Below are 12,922 nucleotides of genomic sequence, written 5' to 3' on the forward strand. Positions count from 1 at the left end.
TTCCCACTCCCACAGCAGGAACACAAACTCTCTTCATCCCCCCAATGTGTGATGGGTGCATTGAAGAATGGTCTTGTTACGATTGTTATTATTTTACTGTTTTAATTGTTTATGTCTGTTCTCCCCCCCCACCTTGATTATAGTGGTTGTAATGTACCTCCTCTTGGTGTGTGTGTGTGTGTGTGTGTGTGTGTGTGTATAAACATATAAGTTGTGTTTTTTTTTTAACTGCTCCATCACCAGTCACCGGGAGGGGTTGCTAAGGAAACGGCCGCTTGGCAACGGGCTCGGAGCCTGGGGGCCGTCTGCCGCTGCTGAGGCTGAGCCTGAGCCTGACTCGGCTGCTGCTGCCGCTGCCGCCGCTGCAGAGGCTGCTGCTGCGGCTGCGGCGGCTGCTGCTCGCCCTGCCTCCGCTCCCTCCTCTGCCCGCTGCTCCTCCTCCTTCTCTCCCTCTCATTCTCCAGCTCGCTGCGCTCCTCGCTAGATGGTGTGCGAGCCACCCGAGAATTAGCCACAGTCCGGACGCACCCGGCCAAGAGCAACCAGGAGGAGGAGGAGGAGGAGGAGGAGGAGGAGGAGGCGGGAAGGCTGGCTGGCCAGGGAGCCAGCGAAGAGGAGGGGCATTAGGTCGTGGTGGTGGGTGAGAAGAGGGGGAAACCCCAACGACCGAAAAACAAATCAGAGGAAAACCAGCAGAAACACACACACGCGCACACGCGCGCGCGCACACACACACACACACACGCACACACACACACACACACACACATCCCCACCAAACTGTGGAGCTGTGGAGTGCCGCCTGCTTCCCGGGAAAGGAGGACTCGCGAGCGCCAGGGGGTGGGGGCCGGAGCGCTGGAGGCTGCCGGGGAGTGGGGAGCAGCCCCGGCAGGAATGGACATCATGATGCTGGTACAGGGCGCTTGCTGCTCGAACCAGTGGCTGGCCGCGGTGCTGCTGAGCCTGTGCTGTCTGCTGCCTTCCTGCCTCCCGGCTGGACAGAGTATGGACTTGCCTTGGCCGGCAGTGGACAACCTGATGGTCAGAAAGGGGGACACGGCGGTGCTTAGGTAGGACCATTCGCGGGCCTCTTTCCTCCCCCTCTCTCTTCTCATACTACTTACTTCTCTCCGTCTCTGTGTGGTCTTTTCCCCTCTCCTACTGCTCCCCTCCCCCTCTCCGGTTTGATGCTCAGTATCCAAATCATAAGGGTAATACAAAAAGAAAACCAAGTCTTCCTCCCCAAAACTGGCGGAGATGCTACCTGGGCTCTCTGGCCGCCATTCCCAGCTTTTGCCAGGGGAGCGAAGTGACCACTAGACCCGTGATCTCCAAGCACTTGAGTAAACCTCTCAGACTCTGACCTGGACCAACCCAGGGAACTGGGATGAGAAAAGTGTGAGGACCGGAGAGGAGGCGCTGACGCCCCTTGGAAACTGTTCCTAAGGTCTCCCTGTTACTGTCAAGGTTTACTCTGAGTCTGACAAGTTAGGCAGGTTTGTTTTTATTTTTCTCGCACAAGAGCTCTCGGCAAACCGCTAGCTCCTTCCCTCCCTCCCATTTCGCCCAAAGGCTCAGTCTCTCTGAGGCAGTATTTTTCTTTTCTTTTTTTAGTCTTTTTTTCTCGTCCTCTGTCTCTCTATTCCTCTCTTCCCCTCTCCCTTTTCCTCTCTACCTTATCCCTCATTCTCCTATCACTTTTCCTCCTCCCTTCTCTGTCTTTTCTTCTTTTTTTCCTATACCTCTTTTCTGCTTTCTCATCCACTCTCCCTTTCCTTTATGTATCTTTCTCCCTTTACTTACCTCTTCCATTTCCTCGTTCCAGTTTTCTATCTTTCTCCCTCCCTCTCATATTCTTTTTATCCGGTCTCTATTCTCCGGTTTTCTCCTTCCTCCTTTTTCTGTCCCTTTCTTCCTTATTTCTCTTTCCTCTTCTGTTTCCCCCTCATTCCACCTCTGCCACATATACACAGCTGTTTCCTCCTCCTTTCTTTCATTACAAGCTCAGTCTCCAACACTCTCCAAGCTTCATATCTATTTACCTTTTTTCCCAGAAATACCCTACCTCTGTCTGATACAACTCTCACCCGTAGGTTTTCTGCACACATTGACACTCCCCCCCCCTTTCTCACACTCTGTAATACTCTTTTACACTTATAAACAGCCTCTCTTAAATTCCAGACACATGCCCTTTCACTGTTCACACACATCCTTACATTCTCACTCAAAAATATACACACTATATTCATCTACAATCTCTCTCTCTCTCTCTCTCTCTCTCTCTCTCTCTCTCCACCTCTCTCTCTCTCTCTCTCTCCCTCTCTCTCTCTCTCTCTCTCTCTCTCTCTTTCTCTCTCTCTCTCTCTGTCTCTCTCTCTCCCCCTCCCTCTCCCTCCCCTTTTCTCTTCTCCCGTACCTCCTGTACCCTCACTTCTTTCCACCTTCCCTCCCCACTGTTATCTCCCTCCGCACCGCTGCACCTCCTCCCTCTATCCCTCCATCCTTCCCTCTGTCTTTCCTTTCTATGTCCCTCCCTCTCTCCCTCCCTTGTCTCCCCTTCTCTCCATTTTCATAAGCTTTCAAGCGGAAGTGGTTTGTCACTACTGAGCACCAACAGCCTAGTTTCCCCCTTAAACATTAAAGAATGAACTACTGAAAATCTTTCTTCTTCTGGAAGCTCTAAATGGATGCTCAGGGGGTGCTGAGACTTCACTAAGGCTGAGCATCTCTCTCTGCACCTTCCTTGCCCAGCAACAACCAGACTCCCGCTCTGTAGCTACCCCGGACATATGGCTCCAATCTGCCTTCGATGTCCCCTTCTTGTCCAATGAGAGCTTATAGATGTTGACTACATGATATCAGCACATTGGTGTATATGCCATGAACAAGGTGAAAAATGAGCATGATAGTAAATATACTTTCAGATGTCTTTTTGTGGGTGTGGCATGTGACTTCTCTCTTCAGAAACCTCCATAAGACCAGCATTAGGGGGGGAAAGGATACATGTCTAATTGCTGCATCTGGAACAGATTTAATAATCATTTTGATAACTTTGACGTGAACTTAGACTAGTACTAGAATGCATGCAGAATTCAGGGCTGTGTGAGCATAACCAAGTCAAGATTCACTTCTGTTGGCATTCCCATCACACACTTTAAGAGCCCCGTTGGAGAGGTTTTGAATGATACCCAGACTGGCCTCCTGGGAGATAAGTTTCTTTTAGGAAGTTTGGACAGCTGTGATGTGGGCCCAGACATGATCTTCCATGGCCATGGAGGGGTGTCATCAGAGCTACAATCTACATGCTATCAGGCAAATATTGCCATCGTATTTTCAATTATTCACCTTTCCTTTTGGATAGCATAGCTGGGGGATTATGGTTCTGAATGAACAGGACAAGCAGCCCCCCACTACTGTGGCCTCCAAGGCCCTGGGTATGACATCAAGGGAGGCAAATTTTGGTTCCATCCTTTCCTCCCCAAGTAATGTTTTGTTTTGTTTTTCATTATGAACTTACTAATATTCTAATGTTGGGGAGTCTTGGATGTGCCCCTGTAGTTGCTTGATGCAAAATGAGTTCACCCGGAGTGTCCTGCACTAATATCGTGGCTTTCTCTAGCTTCAGCCCCCCCTCCCTCTTCCCCTTTTTCAAGCTTTCTCTTTAGTGGGGCATTTTACAGCTTCAACTTTTTTTAAATGAAAATGATCACCTAATGATGTTCATCAATAAGTGGATTTAAAAGGAAAAAGATTAAATGGAAGCCTTCTTCTGGCCTTGCACCCAGGCACGGGAGTAAGAACACTTTATTCTTTCCACAATCGGTCTGTACAGAGTCCTGTAGGCCTCTGGGGAGAGCTCTGGGCTTGGCATCCTTCATCCTCCCTGCTGATGGAGAAATGCATTGAACATGCTTATTCATGTGAAGTTTTTCCTTATTTCCTTAATTGCTAAAAATGACTCCATTCACTGTTTTAAATTGCTCTCATGTGGGAGAACCTGCTGCTTGGGCCTTGTACCCAAAGCTTCACGGGAAAGTGCTTGATTAATATCATTGACCATGAATTACACTACCACACTTTTTTTTTTTCTAGAATCATATTCTATAGCTATGTTGCCTGATTTTAATTGGGGGACTTCAAATGAGGCTTAATGTCTTCTAATTACAAGACGGATGCATTTTTCTCCTATCCCCTGACTTTCCTTGTTTCTGCCCCCTCACTATATGGTCCGAGGAACTGTGTAGTTTGTGATGGAGCCAATTCCAATTCTTTATCAAATAATAGCTCAATTTAAATGTGTACACTTGCATGTGGTTTTTTAAAAGGCAAACAATGACCTCACATCATGTCATAAGCTACATTTTTATGTTTGGGGCCTAAAACAGGAAAAAAATATCATTCTTTCAGGATTGCTTCTAATGCACTTTGGTGTAACTCTCATGACATCACAAATTTCAGATCAAATGCTCATTTTCATCTCCCAAGTGACAAGATACATTTGGGGAAAGAGAATGATATTAGGGCTCATCAGGCTTTTCATTGCTCCTTGGTTAGACTCATAATGCCACAAGAAAATCCTTGTTAGAATAATATATGAGAACCACGGACTTCAGCTCTCCTATTTTGAAGGGCTGTCATCGGAATTTAAGGCAATGAAGAAGCTTTCAGGAAAATCTCTTTTATCTTTTCAATATCTTGAACATGTTCTCCTGACCAGATCAGCATAATGAAATAACACATAAAATGCAAAAGTGTCCATTGCTAACGCTAACCTAATCCATTGCCGAAACTCCAAAGAGTACACTGAAGAAATCTAAGCCTCCTAATGTTAATGCACTTAATGAGACAGCAGCATACTAGAAGATATCTTTGGACATTTTCCCCTACAGGGAACTTGGGACTTAGATGAATCTTTGTCCATCTGTAATACATTGTAAATGGCTATCCACATTTAAAAACATGTTTCCATTAGCTTGTTAGTAATAGGAATGGGCCATAGCGATGTTTGGAATGTTGATTATTCCACTGAGCTCAATGAACATTCTTCACTTGTGTATTGAATGTTAGGGGCTTTGCTGTTGCCCTCTCTTTTTCTTTATACTACTCCGACTTCTATTGCCTGTGGGGGTTGCAGCATTTAAAGGTAAGTGCTGATATCCGAGGTCTGGCTGATGGCTCTGCTCTCACCTGTGGGAGCCCATGGAAACTGTTCCAATTGGGTTTCATGTTGGTTCTTCAACTACCCGTAGGATGTGAAGGTGCGAGAACAATGGGGGATAGTCAGAAAGGAGATACATACATATAGATAGATATAAATGCATCATGTACTATATGTAATATATCATCTTACACATATACTCGCGTGTGTGTATGTGTGTATTACCACCCCTCCCATGGTTATACCCTTCCAGGATGGTATGATTTCCATCTATCCACTTCTCTTTGAAGAATGGCCTCCCCAAAGATGTTATTATTGTCGTATTTCATTCACCACACAATTTTACCTGACTTTATCTTAACTGTGAGGACATCTAGGGCCTAAAGGATCCTTATTTCATTTTTAGTTAAAAGTGGCTCTACTTAATTTGGTAGATTTGTACAATTATATAACATTTATAACCATCCGAAGGTAGTTTGAAAATGATTAAACTAAAATGATGCTTACTGGTTATATTCTGTTAAGTTCAAAGTATCATGGAGAATAAATGACCTGATTCCTTGATTGAAAATGGTACAGCACCAAGAAATTTCAGAATTCCAGAATCAGAAGAAGCTTGAAGCTTCTCTCTCTACCTGGACTTCTGTCAGCTTGGGACATATTTATTCTTCCTCTTCTGATTTGGAAATAGAAAAATCATCATTTGTATAAGACTTTAAGGTCTATGAGGCACTAATATTATTTCAAGGGATCCTCACAATACCCCTGCGAGGTGGATGCTCTCATTATCCCCATTTTACAGAGAAGGAAATTGTGACTGAATAGGTATTTAAGTGACTATCTCAAGACTACACAGGGATTAAGTGTCTGAGGTGGGATTTGAATTCAGGTCTTCCTCACTCTAACCTCAATACTCTCACCCTAGGCATGACGTATTTAGGATGTATTTGGGGGAGATGTCTCAACCTTGACGAGTTCTACCTCCTTTCCTTTGAACCTGCTTTTCCCTGTTTCCCTGATCTTAGGGAACATTTCTTGTAACATTCTCAGAACATTCCCCTTCTTTCTAAGTCACCATATGGAGGCAAAGTTGACAGTGAGTTACCAGCAAACAATCATACCCTCTTAGAAGAAGCCAATGATTAGTCACAGAGGTCATTTAAAGTTCTCTGGAGAGGAATAAAAAGAAGGAAAGAAAACAGCAAGAAAAAACAACTTTTTTCACGTCTGGAAAACAGAAGTGTTCAATTTTAAGACTTTAGCATCTTGGAGGACGAGACCAAGACAGACACTTGATATGACTTCGGATTTCTGAAACAAATCCATGAGATTATATCCAACACACACACTCACAAACACGTGTATTACATCTATATTAAAACACAAGTCTACACTGACATGACCAAAATAGTTAAATTTTTTAGAGATTATATTAGAAACCCTGTTCATTTGTGTCTTAGAATCTTTAGCCTCATTCAAAGAGGCAGCACATGGGGCAGTACATAGCAGACTGGGCGGAACTCAGGAAAACCTGAGTTCAAATCTGGCCTGACATATACCAGCTTATTTTCCTTACTTTCCTCATCTATAAAATGAGAATAATAACAACACATAAATCCCAGGGTTGTTGTGAGAATTAATTGAGGCGGTATTTGTAAAAAGTGCTTAGCACTTTGTAGTTTCTATATAAAAGCTTATTACCTTTCCCTTTCCCTCCCCAACTCCAAGGGGAGTGGGGAGGGGCATAGCTGAGGTTCTACTTACCAGAGGGATTCCCTGATTGCTGTAGGCATTTAGCAATATTCTCTCTCTTGAAATCAGCTTTATTGCTTTTCACATAATTTACACTTTTCTTGTCTGTGTATGGATTATGTTTACATATTAGAATGCAAGCTCCATGAAGGCAGAGATTTCTCCTTGTTTTCTTTGTGTCTCCAGTGTTTAGTACAATGCCTGAAAATAGCCTACATTGAGTAAATGTTTGTGGAATTGGCCTAAGTTGCATTGTGTCCTGGCAATGGTTACAAACTTTTTCATGAAGAATCATCTCTAATCTCATCCTTTTAATGAGCTTTTCTTTCACCCACTGAGCATGAATGCTATAGCTTTCTTCTTGATAAGAATTTAACATATTTAAACCACTTCTTGGGCATAGTTAAGAAAAATAAGGTTCTTTTTCATAAGCTAAATATTTATTCTTCACGCCACAAAATGGAAGAAGAGAACTCAGTCATTTGACTGCAGAATAGGACTGGATGAAATTGGCATATCAAATCATGGGGCTTCATCTGGTGAAAGGTCCGATGAATGGTATTTATCTGGGGGTCCACATGAGTTGTGCATGTCAATGGATGTCTGAATCCTGATTATTTCTCTTCTTATCTTCTCAATATCTTTCAAATGAGATTTAGGTTGCAGGAATGAATAAAAGTTCTTTTTTTAAAAGTGTCTTTGGGATGTTATATTCTACAAAGACAATTGTAGTACTCAGATTCTTCCTTATTTTATTGTATTTTTTATTGCTTCATATTCTGTTCCCTCAAATTCAGACAGTCACGTGTTTTCTACAGATATACAACTTGACAACATGAGTTATCTTTCTAGGGTATCAGAAAGCAGATTGAGAAATAGAGATGGCTCCCAATTCTTCTGATTATTTTATGAGTTCATAGATATTTATTGATTGGTGTGCCATCAAAGGTGTCCATCCGTGGCAGTGCATGAGTCTCACAGAAAACTCGTGGTTCTCTCAGCATTGTTCCTCGATACAAAACTTAGAGTTGCCACCAACTTATTAAATTATAGATCCTCACATCCAACGGCCTTCATATGCCTAGTACATTATTTGGAGTCCTGGTCAGTCCAACTTCCTAGATGAAGTGCTTCTTGTCATATTATGTCCTTGATGGAGCATATTTTTTGTTTAACAAGGAACAATATTTATACTTTATTCTGCCTCCCCCTCTTAAAAATCAATCCTTCTTACTGAAGGCACACTGACGTTAGAAGTCATTGGCGGCATATATAATGACTATAATCTAAAAGAGATTCAATGTGTGGCCTTATTTCTCAGGCAACCTAGAAGGGGAGTTGCATGAATTAGGTTGAGTCGGTCTCTACTCTCACTTGAGAGTTTACTAGGGTATTTATACCAATGGGAAAACAGTAGCAGTGATAGTCACTATTTGGTGTGAGGACAGGACCGCATTATTGGTGCTTAGAAAGAGAGGTTCAGAAAGAAGTAGCTGAGTGAAAACTAACTCGACTTTTGGTTTGCCTCATTGAGGCATAACAAAATTAAGACGCAAAAATTTTATAGGCATTTTGCTGTTGGTTATTCCTATGTAGAGTTGAGCATAAGATCATTTTAATAAGACATCACCATAGTCTGGATGGTCCAACTTTGTTAGAAAAAAAGCACCATTGATTGTAAAGCATTTTCCAGTGACAGGATATTGATAAGATTGACAGGTGATTGGCTTTTGTGATTTGATCAAACAACTAGAATACAATTCTTTCTGTGAATGTCAACAGAATATGGATGCAACTACTGCAGTGCATTCTGTTGGCCTATGGAAATGACTAGATGTGCCTTTTTTTTTTAATTTCTCTGTCTCCCAAATGGTGAATCAGAGTGCATAGCTCTCAATGAAGCACACAGCCCCCAAAGAACCCCTTTATCTGGACATATTGATTATCTTGTCCCAAAGCCTATCACACGCCCGTGATCCCACCTCTCTTTCGGTTTGTCTTGAAAGTTCCCTCCACCTCGATTCATCATGACGACTTCTACCGTTTCTCTTCTTCAGCTGCTTCTCTCCCACGTTTTCTTTGGAAGAGAATCAAAGTTTCTGCTCCTCCTTTTCTTTTCTCTCTCCTAAATCAATGCCTTTTTAATATTTGGGGTGTACATGTGTGCACATGGATTATTTCCACCTTAAATCACAGCTAAACAAAACAAAACATTTACATAAAAGGTAAAACAACAGTTTAAAAGTTATAGATTTGTCAAAACTTCCCCCTAATTTTTGTTTTTATTTCTAGGGCTCAGGAGTCATCTCAATTTCATTTAACTCTCTCTTACCCTTGGTAACTCTACCCTCCAGCTGATAAAGTTAGGTGAAACCAAATCCAAATTTCATCAATCTCTCACCTTTCCTGCATAAGGTAGATTTCATTCTATGAGGTAAGTCCCCTCAGCCTATTACATCTTTTCATTCCCCACATTATTTCTTACTGAGATAATTCTTGCTTTCCATGAAGTGCAGTTAGTCAGGCAATAAATACTTCATCAAAGTTTTATTTTCTAGGCTCCAATAATTGTGCCTAGGAGATAGCCCAAAACATGAAACTTGTCCCTTTCCTCAAAGAGGTTTCATTCTAATGGGAGAGACAGTATATGCATAATTAGGGAGTACATCCCAGGTGAAGGGCGATACCAAGAATAGCAAGATCTCCAGAGAACAAGATTTGGTCTGACACGTGACGTTCAGAAGAACTAAGAGCTGGAGGCAAGAGATCAAAGCATTTGGGGCATGGACAACAGAACATACAAAGCAACTTAGATCTAGTACTGTGCTTACAGAAGTATTCAAAAGCTGATGTTGCTGGATCATAGATTATGTGGAAAGAGATAAAGTATAAGAAGCCTGTGAGGGAGGGAGGGAAGGAAGGAAGGGATGAAGGAAGGGAGTAGAAGGAAGGAAGGTAGGAAGAAAGGAGGAATAAGGAAGAAATAGAGAAGAAAGAAAGAAAGAGGAAGGTTAAGAGTTCTAAATGTCAAAGAAAGGAGTTCCTGTTTGGTCCTTCAGGTGAGGGGGCACCCCCAGGGCTTGTGGAGGGGAGGGAATTCAGTGACATGGTGGGACTTAGGCTTCAGAAAACCCCCAGGTCTAGCAGTCTTCTGAGATTTCTCTCATGGGCTTCAGAATCTTCCAGTAGAGGACCTCTGCTTTCTGCTTGGGCCTGCTTCCTTTGAAGTCTCTCTCCTCACCACTGGCTTCCTGATGAACGCATTTGCAAGAATGCTCTCAGGCTTTTCTTCCTATTGAAGTCCTTTCTGAACTCTCCATCATCTCCTTGACCTCCCAGGGTGCTTTAGAAGTCCTAATTTCCTTTGAAGGGATCTCCCTTTTTACTAGTTGATTTCCTTGTGTCCTTTCTCTATGGTAGGCCTCTTCAAGGCCTGCCTTGGGACAGATGGCTTAGCCTGCCCTGTGAGACAGAAGGGACCACAGTGCCATGGGGCTTTGCCTTAGCTAACCTTGCCTATGAGCCCTCTCCAGAAAGGCCCTCAGTATGCTGAACTGCTCTTTCATTTGCAAAGTTTGCGTCTTTGGAAGAAGTGAGTAAATATAATGAAATTAGTAAAATCGTACTTTAATCTGTGGGTTCTTAATGGTGTGTGTGTGTGTGTGTGTGTGTGTGTGTGTGTGTGAAAGAGAGAGAGACAAAGAGGGAGGAAAAGAGACAGACAGAAACAGAGAGAGAGGGAGAGGGCAAGACGGCACCTTTGGCAGTCGGGTGAGGCCTATAGATCCCTTTTCAGAGGAATATTGTAAAATACAGAAAGCATAGAAAGGAAGCCAATTGTATTGAAATACAGTCCTTAAAACTAAAACAGAGCAAACAACACCAGACTTGGATCCCAGCATAAGAAGCTCTGCCCCATTGAGAACTCAGTTCTCTTGATTATTCCTAACTGGCCATGTGAACTTGATCAAACTCCCTCTTCTTCTAAGTTTTCTTATCTGCATGATGCAGAGATCTGTCCTATGAGTCACTACAGGCTCCTTCAGCACCCAACCTTCTCCCCGATTTATGCTTCTAGACTGAGACGCTAGAACTGACATAATTGGCAGATCCAGAGCATAAGGAAGGGCCAATGTCCCATTACCAATTCCACCTACTTCCTAGTGCTGCTGAGTCATCCTTAGGTGGTCATCTCTGCTCTCCCGCCCCTGAGTCCTTTGCTCTGTTATTGCTTTAGAAATACGTTGTTTTTACCAATTTGGATGTTCCTTCCACCAGTACTGAATGGAATCCTGTGACTAGAATGGCAGCCCCAGGATTGCAGGATCAGAGGTGCCAAACAATATTCAGTTTGAGCCAGAAAAGTTGTGATTAGGAAATATTTAACAAAATGCAATTTAAAATGCAATAAATCATAGATAATGATGATATGTGGTTTTCTAAGTCACTAGGCAGCCCAAAGGGATCTTTGCATAGCATTTATTGGCCCCTGTTTCTATTTGCATTTGACACCATTGCTTTAGAAGAAGTAAAATCCAATAACCTCTCTTTTTGCATAAAGAAACCAAGACATGAATATTAAGTGACTTTTCCAAGGTCACACAGCTAACATATGTCTGAGGTAGAATTTGAAAATGTCTTTTTAACTTCAAATCCAGTGACCTATTGACTAGACCATGCTTTGTGAATTACTATGTGCCACCAGAATTCATCCCTTGATAAGTAACTTTTTCCAAGTGGTTCAAATATAACAATTATAATTATTATATAACAATAATTACTTTGTATAATATGAATGCAAACATATGTGTATACACAAATACATGTATGTGTGTGAAGTGCTTTATTAATAGCAGCAATATATGCAAGTCATCCCCACATAGATAGAAGGATCAATTTCCCCCAGTGCCAAATATATCAATTATTTTGTTATCAAGAGGAGTTGGGTCTTACCGTTTAGGGGATTTGGGATGGTTTTCTCACTTCTCCCATAGGAAAAAAGATCACTGGTAGACTTGCTAAAGCATAGCTGTTTTATCTGTTGTATAATATAATATATTTTATTATATTCAGCAGGAGAATCAGTTAAGGAAGAAATCGTGTAAATGGGTTGACAACCAAGAACTGGCCATGATTCCTTAGCCTTTGATCTCTCCATTTAACCTCAGTGCTAGATTTTATGATAACCTTTTCCCACGTGACATGAACCTTTCTAAACAGAATTAGGTTCATGATTTCTTTTTTTATTCTCCAAGAATAGTCAGTCTAAATGTGGTATTTCTCCAATGTTGTGTAGAAAGAGTGACTTCAAATCATATTAACAAAAGTTACTACCTCACAGGTGTAATGTTGAATGGATTCCTTCATTGGGAAGTCATTTGGACCAGATAATCTCAACAACCCAATGGAACTCAAACAATCTATCATATTATAGGCCTTGTCAGGGCTAATTTCCAGCCCTGTCTATGGATTTGTTATTTAATTGTCTTGAGCATTCCTTCCACCAACACAGATAAAAGTCCATCATAGCTGACAACTGACTTCGTTGGGCTTTGCCTGAAAAGTCCATTGAATGTGGCAAAACTTCTGCTGATTTGTCCAATTAATAATCAAAGTAAATTGAATTCAAATACTTGTTTTTTTAACTTCTATGGCCCCAATGCACTCTCTTGGTAGCAGGAATACAGAAGAAGGGAGAGAGACAGAGAGAGAGAGAGAGAGACAGAGAGAGAGAGAGAGAGAGAGACAGAGAGACAGAGAGAGAGAGAGAGAGAGAGACAGAGAGAGAGAGAGAGAGAGACAGAGAGAGACAGAGAGAGACAGAGACAGAGACAGAGACAGAGAGACAGAGAGACAGAGACAGAGACAGAGAGACTGAGACAGAGAGAGACAGAGAGAGACAGAGAGACAGAGAGACAGAGAGAGACAGAGACAGAAAGAGACAGAGACAGAGAGACAGAGACAGAGAGACAGAGACAGAGAGGGAGAGAGAGACAGAGGCAGAGAGACAAA

At 42.3% G+C, this 12,922-nt stretch overlaps 1 protein-coding gene across 1 annotated transcript in view; it reads left to right on the forward strand.

Moving 5' to 3' along the window:
* Positions 1-422: 422 nt before the first annotated feature.
* NEGR1 (neuronal growth regulator 1) overlaps positions 423-12,922 on the forward strand; it is a 1,123,335-nt gene continuing 1,110,835 nt past the window's right edge. Inside the window, exon 1 of the mRNA XM_069092781.1 lies at positions 423-1,070. Coding sequence (XP_068948882.1) covers positions 895-1,070 — 176 coding nt within the window. The 5' untranslated portion in view covers positions 423-894. The remainder of the gene's footprint in view (positions 1,071-12,922) is intronic.

This window comes from Petaurus breviceps, unplaced genomic scaffold, assembly GCF_028583685.1.
Source record: "Petaurus breviceps papuanus isolate PSGF00001 unplaced genomic scaffold, PetGlider_PUasm1.0 207, whole genome shotgun sequence".
Lineage (NCBI taxonomy): Eukaryota > Metazoa > Chordata > Mammalia > Diprotodontia > Petauridae > Petaurus > Petaurus breviceps.